This window comes from Acipenser ruthenus, chromosome 22 (genome assembly GCF_902713425.1).
Source record: "Acipenser ruthenus chromosome 22, fAciRut3.2 maternal haplotype, whole genome shotgun sequence".
Taxonomy (NCBI): domain Eukaryota; kingdom Metazoa; phylum Chordata; class Actinopteri; order Acipenseriformes; family Acipenseridae; genus Acipenser; species Acipenser ruthenus.
Genome location: NC_081210.1, coordinates 12,345,517 through 12,365,962, shown reverse-complemented (window position 1 = coordinate 12,365,962; position 20,446 = coordinate 12,345,517). Strand labels below are relative to the sequence as shown.

Sequence of the window (20,446 nt, the reverse complement as noted above, 5' to 3'; positions counted from 1 at the left end):
ATAAGATACACCAACACAAATATTTGAATGTACACACAGAACATCAGTTGTATATAAAAAAAAATAGTATATTGTCAAAAGGCTTCAAAGCTTGAAAATCACCAGCAGTTTCATTGAAGTCTGGGCTTGAGTTCTCCTGGAATCAGAGGATCTAGCAGATATTCTGGCTCTGCCATACTGTACTTACTCCACTGCGTTGAACAACAAGCCTTACACCCTTATTACACTAAACAATAGAAAAACCCTGAATCTGTGGGCTGATGGATGCTCCAGGTCTGCTTCTTTGTGTTTAATTCCTAAAGTTTCCAGAATTCACACACACTGAACAGACACATGCTGCTCTTGAGAAGATCCCAGTACACCCATTCCGCATCACACCCCAATTGCATTCTATTCAAATGCGTGTGTGTGTGTGTGTGTTTGCGACTTCTTAAGGCAAACTGATCTCAATAAAGAGGGTTAAATCAGTTCCTCTTCAGGAAGTGACATCTGATTGACTGGAGAACCTTTCCTTTGCACTGTGATAATAAGGCCTAGGGTCAAGTTGGAAATATGGCCTTTCAGAGCGCTGCCAAGGACAGATGGATACAATTTTGTTCTTTACTGTAAACTCTATTAAATATTGAATTGAGACTGTTAGATGACTGGTAATGGAGGAACTTGCATCTACAAGCCCTGCAGTGGGTTCTTACAGCTACAGCCCTTTAAAGGATCTTCGGGTTTCTTTATTTCCAAGTTAAACTTGTCTGCATGTATTCCTCGAATCACTCCCGCAAAGCTCAATCATGGATCAGCGTCGGCATCTGAACCAAGACATGCAAGCATAGCTCAAAGGAATTGATAAATAAATAGGGTGTGGGTTTCCCATGCTCCATGAATACACTATACTCCAACCCCAACCCCAACCCCCGCACCACTGTATCAATGGAAAACACGCTCCAGGTATTGAGGCTGTGGGTTCTCCTTCACAAACTTCTGAATATACCAGCAGGTTAGGTGAGCCTTCAGGTCTTCTTCAACTACAAAATCCATGGCTGCCTAAACAAGAAGAGAACAAAACAGTACTTAGGCTTCATCCATAACTATTAAACACTCAATGGTGCGGAATTTAAAATTCTAAAAGAAACGGAATTAAATATTGATCTTTTTCAGCGTCTTCGAAATTAACCTAGGTTGGTGTTTTCATATTAGAATATCCTTTTAAAATTCAAATGAATAGAAAATTAATTTTAAGATAGAGAAAATCTAAATAATTTCTCTCAATTCATTTTTATCACATTAACAGCAGTGAGCAATATAACTGTGGCAAGGGGCCAGTCCGCACTGTTTGGACTACAGGCGTGAAGTGTGTAATAACAAATCTGTTCAGCAAAGACACAAGATGCTCCATGACATCTTTCTATCGGGAGAACAGAATTCCTTTTATATTCCAGTACTGTACCTGATCGTGCCAAGACATCCTAAGATACTTATTCAATTCAAATGTTACATTAATATCTGACTCATAGAAGATAGTCATTTAAAGCACAACAACAACAACAATTTGACAAAAGTAAAGAAGAGCCAGCTGCTGGATTTCTTTGGGTGTGGAGGGATATTAAGAAATTCACCTGCACTTACACAACAACAAACATGTCTGACCCGGTTTGATGACAGGGCAACGCCTTTAATGTTGATGAGAAAACTCAGACAGGAGCAATCTGCCTTTGCCTTGAAATGCAATTCTGATGACAAAACCCTTGTACCATATGAGCATATGAGCAGTGCTTAACTTGTAAAGAAAGAGGTGCCGTTTGCAAAATCAATAATATCGTTCTTAAGAAGCGCACATTCAAAATCAGCACACATTTACTTGAAAGAGTATTGTATGTACCACATGTTCTACATCAGTGTTTCCCAAACGTTTTGATTGGCGACCCAAATGAACACCGGAATAATGAACCCACGACCCCAAATTATTCACTATACGGTATTTGAACTGAAATACTTATTAACCAATCAAAAAGCGATGTTTAATTTATTTGTAAATGCACTATACTATATAAGCATTCAGGCTTTGATAGTTTTAATTCTACTGACATTTTACGAAGGGTCCCCTTCACGACAGATCATTAATGGACAATATGGGTGCATGGAGATAATGGATGGAGGAACGAGAATGCATGCCTGTGATGTGGGGAGCGCGCACGACAGAGCGAAATGTAAGCCTGGAGAGGGAGAGGCTGGGTGAAGAGTTTCGGAGCTGTGGGAGAACCTGCTGGGTTTTTTTTTTTTTTAATTACTGAGTCAGACACGCAGAGTGTTAGCTTTGTGTGTGTGTTACCTGACTGTTTATTAAACCCTTTTATTTATCCTGTGTTCGTTATTGGGTATTGCATTTCAGTGGCGGCTCGTGACTTTGACAGGTGAGGCACAAATCACAAAATAGATATTACCACCTCCACTCAATGGCAAACGTACTAAAAGTAAATGTACTTTGTTCAGCTGATTTGCCTCTGCTGAGACCATTTTAATGCATTCAAATAATAGACTACAGTCGCTATGTAAAATATAGCCCTATCAATTAAAAAACATTAGCACTGTGAAGAACACACAATTTACAGAATTGCGGATATACATTTTTATAATCAATTGGCAAATCAGAAACTTAAAACCACGTAGTATTTATTGGTGTCATTATGTGACACCAGCATGGCACATTCGCTATAATGACACAAATACAATATCACAAAATCATTAATTCAAAACGAACAAGGCAGCTTGTCATGTCGTGGCAAGAAATTGACAGTTTTACTCCATTAAAAGAGATGTAACCATGTCTTATTGAGTTGAAAGAAGCAAAAATGGCCAACAATAGTTTCTTCACAGCGCTGCCTTCCATATTATGAACTATCCGCGTTCGTTTCCCATCTTTCTTCAAAATCTCCAGTGCTAGTGTTATTCTTCCGTCCTTACAACTGAACGTCTGTCTTCTTGTGATCTTACTGTAAAACGTATTTTCCACAGGTCGCATATAATATCAGATTCAACTAAAGCCATTTCTGAACAAATTAAAATCGCACAAATTCTTACTGCTCCAAATCCAGTAGGTGCCTCATCAAGCTGTGGTTACCATAGCAACTCCTTTAGAAAGGGACTCCCCAGCGTGGTGAGTTGCCATGGTAACAAGCAGCTTTGTGAGGCACTCAAGGTTTGTGCGTCCCACGGCAGCACTACATTGTTTCAGCTTTCTGGCATTGTGCTTTCGCTGCTGGTAAAAGCGAGTTGAGACTTTTAAATACTGTGGACTTAAATTTATTTAATATGCGTAAATGTGTTTATATTTCTCAATTAAATAATACAAATATGCAAAATGTTTTTTTAGCCTTTGGAAATTATTGGTGAGGCCATGCCCCACTTGCTGTGCATTTGAGACCAGAATACTTGCCTGGATTGCTTTCTTTACCTCCACGTTACAATATCAATTGTGTTACAACATAATGAAAACCAGTTTTAATTTTCAATTCAACATCAAGCATTGCAAACATACCGACAACAGTCAGTTGTGCAGTTTTTTGATTGTTTTTGCAGTATGCATTGTAACCAGGTAGGATACATTCATCCCCTTCTCTGAGACAGTGACTGATTTTTTAAGAACGTCTTGCTGTTTAGCTAATTGATCTTCTGGAAAAACTTGTTTTGTTTCCCAACGCAATCTGGATGCCGTTTCTCAAGATGTCGACGCTTTGGCTTTTGTGAGCCAGTACTTCACAACAAATGACACACGAGGCCGCGGATCACACTCATCACCAATGCAAGAAAAACTGAGTCAATATAAAATGGTAATTGCAAGTTTTTTGTTTGTTTGTTTGTTTGTTTCTTTGAGCTGCAACAGGATTAGACATTTTTTTCGTTTTGCATCTATTTTAACAACTGTTTTCAAAATCCCAAGTAACCGCACATAAATATTATACTTTATTTTTTTGGTTCATATTTAAAGCAGATGAATTGTTTGCATTGTTTACATAATTACTGCTAATGATGTGTATGCAAATTATATTTATTTTGAATATAAGCCTAAGGAGTTGTATAGTGAAAATACATCTTAACAGTGTGTACTGTACGTCATATTTTGTAGATTGTTTGGCGACCCATATTTTGGTCGTGACCCCCACTTTGGGCAACTCTGCTCTACATCATATACAAAGTAGTAGTATGTGCAGCAAAACAAATTAAAGGCAATCACAGGACACACACACACACACAAAACAATACAATACAATACAGCGTAGCCGTCCTTTGCATTGGGTATATAACCAAGATCTGCTTTTCCTGATGAGATATATACCATGTTTCAAACCTCAGGCTTCTGAGTGGGAGCACCACTAAAGCTGCATTTCTTTGGGATCCACTTTTACTGGCAAAGCTGTTGTTCAGAGGGCAGGATATACAGTTATGCAAGACTTCAGTAACTCACTCTCTCTCTCTCTCTCTCTCTCTCTCATTGTTATTTTTTATAATACATGGATACCCTTGTGATGCCAATATTAAAGAAGGAGGTTCAGCAGTACAGTTGGGGTTTTTTAAACGTAGTGTTTCAGTGCTGCACAGACGTTCTATGTCGTTATCTGTTTCTCCAGTTTCTGAGATAGGTATTCTCTTTTTATTGATCATTAATGAACATTTCTGTACTATGGGTGTTGTCGAGTGCCATATAAAGTCTGAAAAACAGCGCTCCCTTTGTCTGCCTTCATACTCACGTGTTAACCCATCTATTTACATGTTTAAGTAAAATAAGTCTAATCTTTAACACATTGTAAGTATCACCCTCTGAAACCATCTACATGCAAACTGATGCTTAACAGTGGGGCTACATTTAAATGTTCTGCTATTGAGCTTATTATTACCTGTTAAGCAGTCTTTTGGAACATCTGTATAATATGAGACTGACATATTATGAAAAAGCACAGTATATCGCCATGATCCAATAGTGCATGTAAAAATGTTCCATATGTACAGCACTCAGTATAACCCAACTTGTGAGCTAAAGAATGTCCTTACCAAGTTTCATCTCACTTGCATAAGCAGTTAGTAAAGTTCTAAAAGGGTGACATACTGTATGCACAGAAGAATACATTCAATGACAAATGTTTCAGCTATAGTTTAGGATAATGCAAGACAGGCTAATGTTCCTTTCAGTGTGTTAATGCATGTGTTGGTTTCTTTTCATGTTTGCAGATTTAAGAACTGTGTAGCTATTGGAAGTTCCAAACAGATGAGATTCATGGAATTACTTTGTGAGTTACAACCCTACAAACATTTTACTAGTAATGACTTTTTTTCTCTGTTGATTTCAAAATAATGAACTACCTGTTAGGCAAATAAAACATGACTCATCGCCAAACATTTAGCAGCTTGCCTGAGTGGAGATTACTGCACAGAGCTGCACTGGTTGGTCCAGGCTTGCTTGTTAGCTGTGATGAGGCTCTGCTCCCATGCTGGAGTAGAGCAGGGAATCTTCCGGGAGGCCCCCTGGGTCATTCGCCCTACTTCTCCTTAGTGGCTGCAGGATTGTTCACATTGACAGGTTCTTCTGAGTTACAAAACGAGCAGCAACATGGCTGGAAAGCTTGTACTGGATACACTGAAGCTTCCCTGGTTCGTGCCCCGTTTCTATAATTCAGTTTCTGCTTTTGAATTGCTTACAGGCATACAGTTTCTCTCTCCGGGCTGAGAAATTAAATTGTAGCTATAATAAGAATTAAATAAATCTTACCAATTTTGCACTTACATTAGGGGTAGTCCAAAACTATCATCACATACAGCAATTGTACACAGCAGGCTCTTTTTCAAGATCCCTTTTTCAAGCTTTCTTTAACCTAGTATAGTACCTGTGGCAGAATGGGGGGAGGAAAGAGGAAAGTAGTCCTTGAGGTTCAGGACTACATCCCCCAGAATGCCATGAGGTTGAAATTAGCCAGAAGTGGGATCACCTGGCCAGAATTGAATGAGGGTCACCTGCAGGTAGGTGTCAAAAAGCAGGTCAATGTCTCTGTTAGCTGTCTGTGTTAAGGCTAAGGCCTGGGGAAGGACCTGTGGGGAACCTTAAGAGAAGGTACAGTGTTTAATACTTGTAAAAGTGTATGTGTTTTGTGACCAGTAAATAATGTAGTTGTCCTGTAGTAGTTAAAAACTGAGCAAAGTTTAGTTTAGCACTCCTGGAAGGAGTATAATGATTGGATTGGATGTGCAATTACTTGAAGTGAGACTTACTCATTCTAGGATTTGCTGTCAGTAAAAGTCTCCTAAAAGTAAAGAAATGACAATGCATTTTAAGACTATTCCCAAATCTCTCATTTTTTTCATATGTCACTCAATGTTTAAACATCTTCTGCAACTAACCCTCTGCATTGGAGTTAATCATCTTGTTCATGGACCATCGCAAAGCTTACTGCTCTAAGTAATAAACATGGACATCAGCAATGTTTGTCCTCTTACTGCCCAAATAATAAACATGGACGTCATAATGCTTGTCCTCTTACTGCTCAAGTAATAAACATGGACGTCAGTAATGCCTGTCCACTTTATGCTCTAAGTAAAAGGGCATTTTTTGTCTTGTATAAAAAGGAGAGAAATCTCCCCATAAGCGTTAGTCAAACTTCTGTTTGTTCACATTATAATCCTTGCCTTGCCTCAAGGCCGTTGTCTCCTCCTTAATGGTTACATGCTGATACTTGGCAACACTCTTTTGATACTTCAGGAGCGCTAATGAATGGGTTTTACAGCCTGTCTGCTCTCATCAGATCTCAGAGGTAGGGCCTGACCAGCACTTAGGTGACTTGGGGATGCATTCAGATAACCCTGCAAATCCCACGTATGTGGCTACATTTCCATCAGTTACTTTCATGTTACGTCATGTTAGAGATCTTTTCATTGCGACGTACTGCAACACAAATATATTCTATTGCTAAGCATACTGCGTATCATTTAAAACAAACATGGGAAGTAAACTTTGATCTACATTTTGATATAGATGACTAACTCAGGGATTTTCAGAAAGACTTTACAAAATCCCAGGTGTGAAGAATACTCTTCTCTCCTCCCAGCTCACCTGCATGAAGGAACAAGCTCTATACTGCCTTCTCAAAAGTAATAGATTACATTACAGTACCTTCAAATCTCTTATTGATATCCTAATTATAGAAAATGTAAACATTCAGGGTGTAAGGTTTTATATACATTTTAAATATGTATATGTGCCCTTTTAAATCTTGAATGGTAAACATTGATATTTGTTTGTGTTTAAAATGCCTTGGGTTTCTAATCTCCACCTGTCTGTGAACCATGATCTGCTTTGCAGCTTGTGTGAAGGAGGAGGTAGAGGATGGGTTTGAATTATAGGACAGTTAGATCTTAAGTAAAGTAAAGCATAGAGTACAGAGATGGGCAATGCATTCTTGGTTAACTGAAAGGAGACAGGAGGAAGATGAGAAAAAGGGGGGTGGGTTATAGTTTTGGGTTTAATTGAACAGATGTGTTTCTTGTCACGTATGCGGAGTGCTTGTAAAACATTGTTTTAGCTGAGCTTTACAAACTGTGTGTAACTGTGACTCTGTGCGCAGAGAAAATAGAACATCTGATGCCATGAGGGCTCAGAACACCATCAAGCAAGCTCCTAGACTGCTGCAGGCGAAAATACCATGTACAGCAGCACAGAGAAACATCTACTCTGAAGCCATGGCTGCTGAAGCTACTGAATGATGATCTCCGTTGCTGTATCCAATATTAATCTGTTCTCTGCTGCTTCCACAATAAAGATTTTGTTAGTTTTGACAATCTTTGTCCAGACTATTTTATTGTTAAGAAAACAAACCTTACAGTGGCATGAACAAGATAAGACAATGAAAACCATGATAGACAGTATTTATGTCATGGACGGTAAGTAGTGGAAGGACAACAACCTTGCCCAGAGGCTTGTTTGCTATCGATGCATCCGCCCATGAAATGAAATACGGCAAGTCGTGTTTTTTCATGACATACCCTCTCTGTGTGTTTCCCTGTCTCGCTGCCTGCATTTCACCTGGGATGTTCTTGTATGCAGTTGCTACTCATCTCAATGGACCTCTCCCAGTAAACATATTCAATTAGATTTGTTTAACTGGTAAACGGGGACAGCAGAAGCACATCTCCGCTGTGTGCCTCTCTTGATCACTATTTTTTTCGACGACTCTCTCCCATACCTTTGCCAGATGCTTTGCGATCCCTCGACCTCTATAGGCATCAGGGACCTCGGTGTGCTGGAGATCCACGGTCTTCTTTCCGATGTATTCATACAACAACACAGCACGATCATGGGAGCCTAAAAGAGAAGACGCAATACTGTTAGTGTAGCTCCCCTATAAACATGCAAGTGGAACAGAGTGAGTCTAGGCAGCGCTGGTCCTGAAGTGCCATTCCACTGCAGACTTGGTACCTGCATCACTGCAGAGGTTACACTGCTTCATTTTATTTATTTGGAATGAACATTATTCATTATTATTACTTAGTCATTTTAGCAGACACTTTATCCAAAGCGACATTTCCTAAACAACTGTTCATTTTAAGCTACTTTTTTTACACAACAGTATTCACACGTTTGGTAACCATCACAACTGTTGCAAGAAACTGGGGTTCATGTATTCTGCTGTTGTTAATATACCTGATGAAGACACGTTAGTGTCGAAAAGCATTGTTTGTTTTACAACTATCTCCTTTTTTTAAATCAATAAAGAGATTTTGATGAAGAATATAAAACGAGCGAGTATTTAAACCTCTTTGAAGCAAAATGATGACTTTTGTTTGGTAAGCCATTGAAATAGTTTGGCTGAAAGAAATTTGAAAGTGTGCATTGCCAGAGAATCTACTTTCATTGTGTGTGTGTGTGTATATATATATATATATATATATATATATATATATATATATATATATATATATATATATATATAGATAGACAGATAGATATATGACCAATGTCATCTTGCATTTGTAAATATTGACACTTGCTTTTAAAGGGAGATGCAGAATTTTTGTCCCTAACTCCTGAAAAAGTTGTCAATGTGCTTTTTTTTTTGTTTGCATTTCTAACCATTTTAAGAACAGTCTGGAGCTCTACATTATAATTTAATTGGTAGCAGTAATGTTATCACTACTACTTGTCATTGCTGTTGTATTGTTGTCACCTTTTTACATTTAAGGTTTACTTCTATTAATGATGCTTTTGGAGCTATAAGAATAGTGGTATATACTCTGAACTAGTGCCCTGTGTAATGCACTACATGTTTTATCTAAAGCTGTTGTGGGTTTGTCAGCATTTTTTCTGGTGAAATGCTAGGGTAGGATGGATGGGTGGGGGCTCTGTCTCTTGCCTCTTTCTATCTCTATCTCTTTTTCTCTATCTTATGTTTGAGTCACATAAAACTGTTCCCTTTATACCATCGCGGTTGCAATCACCCCCCCCCCCCCCCAATGTGCTAATGTTTATGCCCCTAAATGGGATGACAGTCAGTTTATTAATAATTTCCTTTCCTACTTACCCAATTTACATTCCCATCATTTCATTTTGGGTGGGGACTTTCCCAGCCACTCATTCCTAGATATATTTAAGGTTGTTGACCCATGGCGCTTTCATTTTCCCACCTCAAGACTTTTTTCAAGTACTTTTTTTTTTTTTCCCCCACTGCATCATACTTTTTCTCATATTGATTATTTCTTTCTTGAGAGTAAACTACTTCCATCAGTTAGAAACTGTACTTATGATAGTATAATAATATCGGATCATGCTCCCCTAGTACTTGAACTTGCTTTTCCCAACCAAGACATGCCTCGTCCCTGGCGTTTTAACAATGCTTTGCTTTCTAGTCAGGACTTTGTTGAGTTCATGAAATCCAAGATCAAGTTTTTTTAGACACTAATAGCACTCTCGATGTGTCCCATTCCATGCTATGGGAAGCGTTAAAAGCTTATATCCGGGGTCAGATTATCTCTTGCACCTCACAAATTACTAAACAACGCACAAAACGCCCCTCTGAGCTACTGAACTTATTTTACAGCTGGACCACAATTATGCAAACTCTCCTACACCAGATTTATACAAACAAAGGATAACTCTCCAAACTGAATTTGACCTTCTTGCCACATCTCAAGCAGAACAGCTACTAATGAAATCTCAGCATAGGACCTACGAACATGGAGACAAGGCTGGTAAAGCTCTAGCTCATCAGCTTCGGCATTCAGCTGCATCTCGATTGATTACACAGATTCACAATCATCCAGGTTCCACAACGACTGACCAACAGGAGATTAACAATGAGTTAAAAAATGTCTGCTCTACTCTTTATTCCTTTGAATAAACCGGAAATCCCTTGAGGAACTCACACAGGTAATTAGGTCGATGCAAAGTTCTAAAGCTCCGGGACCCGATGGGTTTACTACAGAATACTATAAGAAATTCTGCTCACAACTTTTCCCTTTACTAAAATCTGTATTTCATAACTCTTAACTCTGTCTCTCCCTCCAACTTTCTATCAAGCATCTATATCCCTGATTTTGAAGAAAAAAACAAAAAACTTGATTGTCCCTCTTATCGTCTTGTCTTCCTTTTAAATGTGGACGCAAAAGTCTTAGCCAATGCCCTGGCGTCTCGACTTGAATGCGTCTTGCCATCAATAATATCCCCAGATCAGACTGGCTTTATCAAGGGTAGGCATTCATTTTTTAACCTTTGACGCCTTTTTAACATAATTTATATCTCCGACTCCTCATCACTCCTTCCTGAAGTACTGATTTCCCTTGATGCAGAAAAGGCTTTTGACCGCGTGGAGTGGGACTATCATTTTGCTACATTGGACAAATTTGGCTTTGGCCCCAATTTCATATCTTGGGGGAAATTACTGTATTCTTCCCCTCTAGCGTCTGTTTACACTAATAATAGATGATCTAACTACTTCCCGCTCCATTGTGGCATGAGACGGCTGTCCCCTTCCCCCTCTGCTGTTTGCTATAGCAATCAAACCTCCAGCGATTTCTACAAGAATGGACTGGGACATCCACGGTATTGTTTGTGGAGGAAAGGAACAAAAGGTTTCCCTTTATCCAGTTGACTTACTTCTGTATATTACCGATCCGACTATCTCCCTGCCACGTGTTATGTCAATTTTGGAACAATTTGGCAAGATTTCTGGATATAAGCTTAATTTATTTCCTACCAATACATCTGTTCCACAGTATTCTTTTAACCCTTTAAGGACCGGGATCGTGTTAACACGATCATACTGAAATGGGTTTCTAGGACCGCGATCGTGTAAACACGATTAAATTAGCACTTCGTTTTTTAGACTTACAGGGCCACCACACTTTGCAGTACAGGCTTGAAACACACATCCATGGATAGAGGAGGGACTGATGTTCACTTCCTATGTGACTTATAATTATATTAGAACGTTTATTCTGTCATGTGTTTTAATATATATGTTTTTACAAAATTTATAAATATCAAGAAACTAGTGGATATACCGTATTTTCTCAAGTATAAGTCGAAAAATTTAACCCCAAAACACAGGGGTCGACTAATACACTCGTAAAAAAAAAACCTTGTCAGCAAACCTTTAATGTCTGCAAAAGTCGGTGTGTGGTTACTACAATCCCCGTCTGTACCTAGCAGTGTTTAGGACCCAGGGGAGCCCTGTGCGGGCATGCATTCAGTGCGCGAGGCAAGTTCACAAACAGTACTTGGCAAAGCATCTGCAGGTCTGCAGGGAGGGACTGCCTAGCTTTGAGGCTTGCTCACTGCCACTTGTTTGTTATTTTTCTTTATTAATAGCTTGTATTAGCACTTGAAAAGAAAGAAGGTTTGGTTAAGATCAGGTTAACTTAGTTCAGAGAGAACAGACTCGTTCTGTTTTACTGAACATGCTTTCATGATTTACTACACTGCCGCTGTGTTGCCTGTCTTTCCCTTGTGGATTACAAACTAATGAAAAATGAAGATTTAATCTGGACGCTAAAACTCAGATCTCATTGCTACACTTCTCTCAAATGGGCGAGATAAACACAGTTTAATCATTTTTTTCTTGCTGGACGGCTAACGGATATTATTTTTTAAATGCGCAGCTTTTTTGCTACTGAGCTTGTAGCCCACATCTTGTATTTTTTTGTTTTTGTTTTTACTGGACGATTTTAAACAAACGGAACATTGCAACCTTACGGTCAATTCATTCACCGGGGATGAAGTTTAAATGTACGCTCTCCAGTTAATATTATTCATTCTTAATGAATTGTTTGTTGTGGTTGTTGCATTGAATTGCACACACTTGCTGCATTTGTTTTTTTTTCCAAGCTTGATTTCATGTCCTTATCGGAGTGCAAATAGTTTTTCTTGTGTTAAGCAAGTTATGTGTTTTTTTTCGCTGTCAATCAATCCTTCTGTACTTCAATATTTTAGATATTCTTACAATGAACACTCCCCAAATTTCTATATCTATTTCAGTGTATCCTAATACTTATTAAAAAGTGTTTTTTCAACTCAATGGATAAAATAACTTCTTCTTTTTGGAAGAAAAAAATATCCAGGATCCATAAAGATTTTCTACAAAGATCCAAGCTGGCAGGAGGTATGGCATTGTGTAACTTTCAGTTTTATTACTGGTCTTGTAATATTCAAACCCTTTCTTTCTGGTTGCCCTCCCATTTGCAGGAGGATCCCCCTGCCTGGTTGCACATGGAAGCGGCTTCCTGCCAGCCCACTTCACTGCCTACTCTACTATGCTCCCCCCTTCCTTTTTCAAAAACTCACTTTAACTCTAACCCAGTGGTTATACCGTCGCTATCTATTTGGGCACAGATTCGATGACATTTTGGTTGGCAATCTAGTTCAATCTTGGCCCCTATTGATGCAAATCATATGTTCCCACCTTCATTAACAGATAACTCCTTTTGAATCTGGCATAGAAATGGCATTAAAACTTTAAAAGATCTATATCTTAATGATATCTTTCAAACAGTTGAGTTCTAAATTTAATTTAACACAATCACATTTTTTTCTACCTTCAAATACGTGACTTTGTGCGCAGAAAAACAAGCTCTTTCCCTGCTTTACCTTGCCAAACCCCAATTGACAGTATTTGCTGAAAATCCATCCCATAAGGGTACGGTTTCCAGAATTCTTAGCAATATGTCTGCCCAACAGTGCACCTCACTAAGCACTGAAAGCTGCATGGGACAGTGATTTTGGATTAGTTTTATCCGATGTTGAATGGGAGACTGCACTTTCTTGAGTGCGTTCCTTCTCGGTCTGTGCTAGACATGGACTTATACAATTTAAAGTGTTACATTGCCTTCACCTGTCCAAAACAAAAATTTCAAAAATGTATCCCATGATAGATCCGACATGTGACAGGTGTAGTCAAGCCCCAGCTTCTCTAATTCATATGTTTTGGTCTTGTCCTAAGCGGATTAACTTTAGACCTCTGTTTTCAGACACTCACACATGTCCTAGAAAGACCCTTTGATCCCAATCCTTTAACTGCTATCCTTGGCATCCAACCCAATAACATATCTTTGCCCAAATTACAGTAGGATTCTATTGCCTTTGCTACGCTACTGGCTAGGAGATTGATTTTATCAAATTGGAGGCAGGCTGCCTCATCCACCCATACACACTGGATGAGAGATGTTATGCAGCACTTGCAATTGGAGAAAATAAAATGTATTTTACGTGGCTCCACTGACAAATTGTTTACTGTGTGGCACCCCTTTATTTCTTAATTTAATAGTCTTTTATAGTCTGAATTCCAAGTGACTCAACTGTGACTCTAACTATCCTCTGTCCTGTCTTCTCTCTTTTTAATCTTTCCGTTTATTACATTGATTGTGAACTGTACACGTGAACAGGGATTATAAATGTCTAAATGTGTAAAATCCAATAAACAGAACTGAAAAAAAAGAAAATACAAGTCTGCTAAAACATCTTCACATGTGCGACGTATGTATCTAATGGAAATGCAAAATGGTTACGATTAAAGGAATTATTTTGCTTTAACAACTCATTGGTTTAGTACTGAAGTTTTATTTCTAATGTACAGTGCCCTCTCCACTGACAAGAGAGACCCCACAATAGAAGTGTCTTCATTCCCCGCTTCAGAGAAATTACCAGATGATGTAAACAAGTGGTTCAGGTAAGTCAGCAAGGTATATCAATGCACAAAGAAACTAAACAATGTCAAGAAAATACATCCCCTGCCATGACTGTGAATTCAAAATTAGAGCCATCAGTATGACACTGATGTCTGACATACATCCCATAATCTGATACTCATTACAACTTAAATATGGCAATACCAAGTCTCACCACAACCCAACAAGCGGTTTTTACATACCGTATATGGAAAAATGTAAAGTATGACATACATACGTATGACCAACTGCCTCTACTCTCCCTTTTGGTTTACGAATGTTAGGTAGGAAGAATCCTCGAGGCTGTGGGGACGCATATTAGCGTTGCACTGTGCACTGAAGCATAAAGGAAACACACTTTAACCTTGAGTAGTCTTTTATTCAAACAAGGACTAAGCAGACATGACAGTCAGTATTTACAGCTGTTGTATTAGACATGACAGACTGCTCAGGATCTTTCAGCCAATCAGGGGGTACGTTTTGCCTGCTGTATTCCATGACACATCACAGAGAAACTCTATTCATGACATCAACGTGCCACTTTCAGTTTTCACTGTGCGGTACTTTCCACATCAGTACAGTTGATGCCACCAGTTTTAAAAACAATCAACTGCAAAGTCTGTTAAACGGTGATATCACAATCGGCTGCACAGTAAATAACAATAAAGCAGTAGGCCTGTACCTATATAATAGTTACAGTAAGCTGAGCTTCTGTGTATGGTTATATCGGTACTCGTAAAACTTAAACGAACTTTGGCTTTCAAACTCTGTTCACTTCTACTTGTGCTGATATTCTGCCAAACACAGACGTTTGCCATCCCATAACCCTTTTAAAAAGTAATACTATTGGTAGATGAAAGATCATTAGGAATAATCTGTATACAAACTAGGGGTGAGAATTTCAAATAAGAAGAAATTTGAATATGCCAAGAATAAACGTTTCGAATCCTTGACCTCTCAACAGTGACAGGTCCTTAGAATGTATTGGCAGCAAACACACATAGAGACGCATAGATAAATACATCAACAGTAACAGAGAAGAAACATCCTAAGGCATCTAATGTATTCGAAGTAAATATATATATATATATATATATATATATATATATATATATATATATATACATATACACACAGTCAGCTCCAAAATTATTGGCACCCTTGATAAAGATGAGCAAAAAAGACTGTATAAAATAAATAATACCAGTACTGAGCTATATTGTAATTTTCCAACATGTGGAATACATTTGACTTTATTAATGATTCAATGGAATCAACCAAAAGTACACATTGCTCAAATTATACATTTATTTCCAAAAAAAAAAAAAATGAAGTGTCACAATTACTGGCACCCTTGTTTTCAGTACTTTGTGCACCCTCCCCTTGCAAGGATAATGGCACAGAGTCTTTTTCTATAATGTTTAATGAGATTGGAGAACACATTGGGAGGGATCTGTGACCATTCCTCCATACAGAATCTTTCCAGATCCTTGATATCCTTCGGTATGCGCTTGCCCTCTTCAATTGAAACCACAGGTTTTCAATGGGGTTCAAGTACGGAGACTGAGATGGCCATTGCAAAATGTTGATTTTGTGGTCAATTAACCATTTCTTTGTGGATTTTGATGTGTGCTTGGGGTCATTGTCTTGCTGGAAGATCCACTTCCGGCCAAGTTTCAGCCTCCTGGCAGAGGCAACCAGGTTTTTGGCTAAAATGTCCTGGTACTGGGTAGAGTTCATGATGCCGCTGACCTTAACAAGGGCCCCAGGACCAGTGGAAGCAAAACAGCCCCTTAACATCAAAGATCCACCACCATATTTTACAGTAGGTATGAGGTTCTTTTCTGTACACACATCCTTCTTTCGACGCCAAACCCACCGCTGGTGTGCGTGGCCAAAGAGCTCTATTTTCATCTCATCTGACCATAGCACCTGGTTCCAATCGAAGTGCCAATGCTGTTTAGCAAACTCCAGGCGCTTACGTTTGTTGGTTGCTCTCAATAAAAAGGCTTTTTTCTGGCAACCCTTTCAAATAGCCTATTGGCATGGAGGTGGCGTCTAATTGTAGATTTGGAAACTTGGTGACCCCAAGATGCAACCTAGTTCCGTAATTCTCCAACTGTGGCCCTTGGATTTCCCTTTGCCTCCCGAACCATCTGCCTCACTGTGCGTGGGGGCAAGATACACTTGCGTCCTCTACCAGGCAAGTTTACCACTGTTCCAGTGGCTTTGAACTTCTTAATTATTGCCCTAATAGTGGTATATTTTGTTTTCTAGCTATTGTTTTGTACCCATTGCCTGATTTATGAAGGTCAACAACCATTTGTCTCTCTTCATTTGTGAGTTCTTTGCCTTTCCCCATGGTGATGGATGACAAATGGATTTCATATGCGTGTTACCTCATTTTTATACCCCAGTGAAACAGGAAGCCATGGAATGCCACAATACAGTTCCTTAAAACTGAGATGAACTTAAAGAAGTACAATGTTAATGCAGATTTAATTTGGTTTAATTTTATTTATAAGAATCTTTAAGGGTGCCAATAATTCTGACACCTATCTTTTTGAGAAAAAAATGTTATTAATTGTTAATAAAAAAAACTTCTCTGAGCAATTGTATTAGAATAAAATATGGTTTTCCCATATATTTGAGCATAAGATATAGCTCATTACCTGTGTTGTTTATTTTATACAGAATTTTTTGCTCATCTTTATCGAGGGTGCCAAGGGCGTGTATATAAGTAAGAAATAAGAATACACAACAGAGGGGTTTTAACTATAAAACGCATAACTTTATAAAAAGGCCATTCAAAACTTGCAACTGCATTTTTAACACCCTTGACGACTCATATAAAACACACAACACGACTGCTTACTAAAGCACAACAAAATAGGTTTGCTCAGTGACATCTATGCAATACTATAGAACATAAAAATTAGATGTACCATACCCGTATTTGATGATTCCATAATATATCATTTAAAATAGTCTGATTCCGGAATCAATCCGATATCCGTAGGAGACAGCAGAACTCAAACAACAAAGGCTTAACATCGCCCGGGGAGTTTGCAGTCAAAATCCAAATTAAAGTTAACTTTTAACAACAACAAAAAATTATGCCTTTTTTTCAGTCCGAGATGCATCACATTGCCGACCACTGCACACAGTAAAAGATGCAATGATTGTTTGTTTAGCCGCATGCTGTGTATTCTTCCAAAGTAACAGATGGGTGCTTGCATTTTTGATGGTTGAGCATTTAACTCGTTGATTTACAATACGAAATAGAATACGTGTGCTGCAGAGATTACATTGCACGTGGTCTCGTTTAACTTTTTTCAAAATAATTCCATGCGTTGCTGCTTTTTTTTTTTTTTTTAAGATGCCATTTTCACCGCTCATATGTACTTCCTTAGCCAACAGCAGAGCTATGTAACGAAGGGCGTCTGTCTCCATGTCAATTAGTGAGGTGACAATTGTTGTGGCTGATCACTTTTAACTTCCTCCTCTCTTAAAAATACCGTGCCAAATTTTTCCAGGATGTAATTGCGCATTTTTCCATCATTTGTTTTAGAAATAAAGGAGTATTCGAAACTTGATCAAAGTATTCGAGTAGTAATTTGATTTAGTAATTTGAATACTCGAATATTCGGACTCACCCCTAATGCTAACATGCAGTACATTTAGGAGTGACCCAGTAAAATATCTGGTTTCAGACTGGACAGTAAAGTGCACTTGATGCAGAATAGTTACACAGGCAAATCTTTTTCTAAGATGATGTATTATCTGCAATTCCATGTAACACTCTACGTCTAGCAACCTGCAGAGATAACTATTGTTATTCAGGATCAGATCATCATGCTGCAGAGAACTACAGGGGTTGGGCTAGAGACTATACAACCCCTGCAAACACTTTGTGTAAATGGACTCACATGCCTGATTCATTTGTTAATCTAAGCAAATGGAACACCTAACATTTCAGTCACTATGTGCAGATTTCCCCTCCCAACAGCCCATTTACAATGCTATGGCAGGGCTATGGTACAAAACCGGTCACATTTAACTTGTAAGGTTAGTTTAAAGACATGTTTCTCATTTTATCAAACATTTTCTCACACACAACTTACAATACAAAATTATCTTTGGCATAATGTCCTTAATTAGTTCTGAGAGTTAATCTTTCTCACGTCTATATAAAAAATATTTTTTAAAAAAACAAGTCCTGGCATTCTCATTGTAACCCTTTTCAAATATATAACTTTATTCCTTTCCCAAGCCCAATCTATCGTCCTATGCGTCGCTTGCATCTTCCTGTTGTCCAATGACCTCATCAGACTAGCCTTGCTTTGTGTCAGACAGCTTAAGTTGTAATTGCCAATATTACCCAAACGTATTTCCAACTTTGACAACATTAATATAAATTAGGAAATGACTGAGAATAAATACGAATTAAATTAATTACTTATTTACATAGTAAATTAAGTGACACACGTATAGGAAAAGACTTGTAGTTGACACTATTTAAGTTTCTTTTTAGTATTTTTAAATGTAACACTCTTTACAATGGAAAATTAAGAAACAAGGATTTTTAAAAATTTTGTTAATTCAACTTCTTAACTCGACGGAACTTTTGCTAGACACCCTGAACATGCAGTGGAGCAATCTATTTTAATCTCGAATGAGCCCGTGCACAACTCAGGCCTGCCGCTGCGTCCCATGTTGGGATCTCTACTTGCTTAAAATCTATTCACGTCTCAGCCCTTTCTCTCACTTTTCCACAGTCCAAGTCCCCGGGGCTGATGACAATGCGAGGCTCTTCGTCTTATTTTCTGTTTTGCACTGTGCCATTACAACCACGGCTTGCTGTGTTAGTTGTATAAAAACTAAACAAAACATGTAAAACATATACTAGAAAATAACAATCTAGTGTGATTAAAATGCACTATTGTATAGCAAAGGTGGGTTTAACGTTGCAATTTAACGAGGTTCGGTACTCCCAAAAGACCGTAAAATAAAGGATTGCGGTCTACCCCCTCCCCCTTCGCGGTTTGCAAAACATAAATCATACATACATGTTAAAAAAAAAAATACTTGCACTACAAACAGCGGACGCTAATTCAGATATACAAATTTACACAAACACTGATAAAAACTGAAATCGAGTTAGAGGGCAATCATCTCACTGCTGCTATTTTTTAGACAAAAGGTGGAAAAAACTGCAGAAAAGTAGATTTAAAAGCCCATCCCTCGGTACTTTACCGTTTAATCTTACAGTAAACTGCCGCCGTTTCCTGTCGTGTTCCACATTGATGGGGCAGTTGAGCTCCAGGGCGCTGATCTGAGATGCCTGAGCCATAGCTTACCAAAATGTTAGGTTTGATGATCAGTGGGTCATTATCCCACACAGAACACAAAACACATACATACAGTACGTACACTCACTCACTCACTCACTCACTCAACCCAAGGAAATCAGCTGTAGGATCACATGCAACGTGGGAACCAATAAGAATCAGTAGTAAGTGTTTTGATGCACGTCTTTCTCGTTTTAAAGAAACAGTACTGCATATGTGCTCTTTGTGTACAATGGTGGCGGATTGCCACAGCGGATGTTAAAGTGGCTGACAAAAAACACATAAAAAAAAAACACATAAAAAAAACATATTTGTGCAGGAAGGGTGTTTAGTCATCCGTGCAGCGAGACACTGATTTGACTTGTCGGTTGCGCGTGTGTTCAGTGAGTGACGTCCACAGATTTATGGGTGCGTTCACGAGAGGCACGTTACTAAGTCTGCGCAGATTCTGCAAAGTTTCTGAAAATTCATTGGCTACTTGCTCCGATTCTGTGCAGATTCTGCGCAGAATGACGAAAGTCTGCGTGTCGTGAACGCAGCCTATCTGTTTTACGTATTCATTCTGAAGTGGGGGCTTCAAATCTACGGTGGCCCCGATGTGCAAAACAAAAACAAAGTATGGCAAAAAAATATATAGTGTCTTCTAAATAGCGTGCATTTTTTGTTTAAAGTGTGAATCTTTCTAAAATCATTGTTGCATTGTCTCATACTTACTTTACACTGATAGAATTAATGCCAGTGTTTTATACCTAATAATATGGGCTCGGGACCACTCTAACAGTTGCCATTCACTGCCCTGTGTACTGCGCAGTGGTCTCCACTCGGGGCTATTTAATAGTGTGTTTGGAGAACTGATTTTTCAGTTGTACTGTCAGAAGTGTTCTTTTTTTCCTTTTTTTTTGTAA

At 38.5% G+C, this 20,446-nt stretch overlaps 1 protein-coding gene across 1 annotated transcript; it reads right to left on the bottom strand.

The window, feature by feature from the left end:
* Positions 1–427: 427 nt before the first annotated feature.
* On the bottom strand, positions 428–19,678 carry LOC117431075 (protein NATD1-like). The gene is made up of 3 exons (XM_034051684.3): positions 19,447–19,678; positions 8,220–8,338; positions 428–1,038 (listed from the first exon to the last, which is right to left on the bottom strand). The coding sequence occupies exons 1-3, from the start codon at positions 19,541–19,543 to the stop codon at positions 922–924; spliced, it is 333 nt and encodes a 110-aa protein (XP_033907575.1). The 5' UTR covers positions 19,544–19,678; the 3' UTR covers positions 428–921.
* Positions 19,679–20,446: the final 768 nt, after the last annotated feature.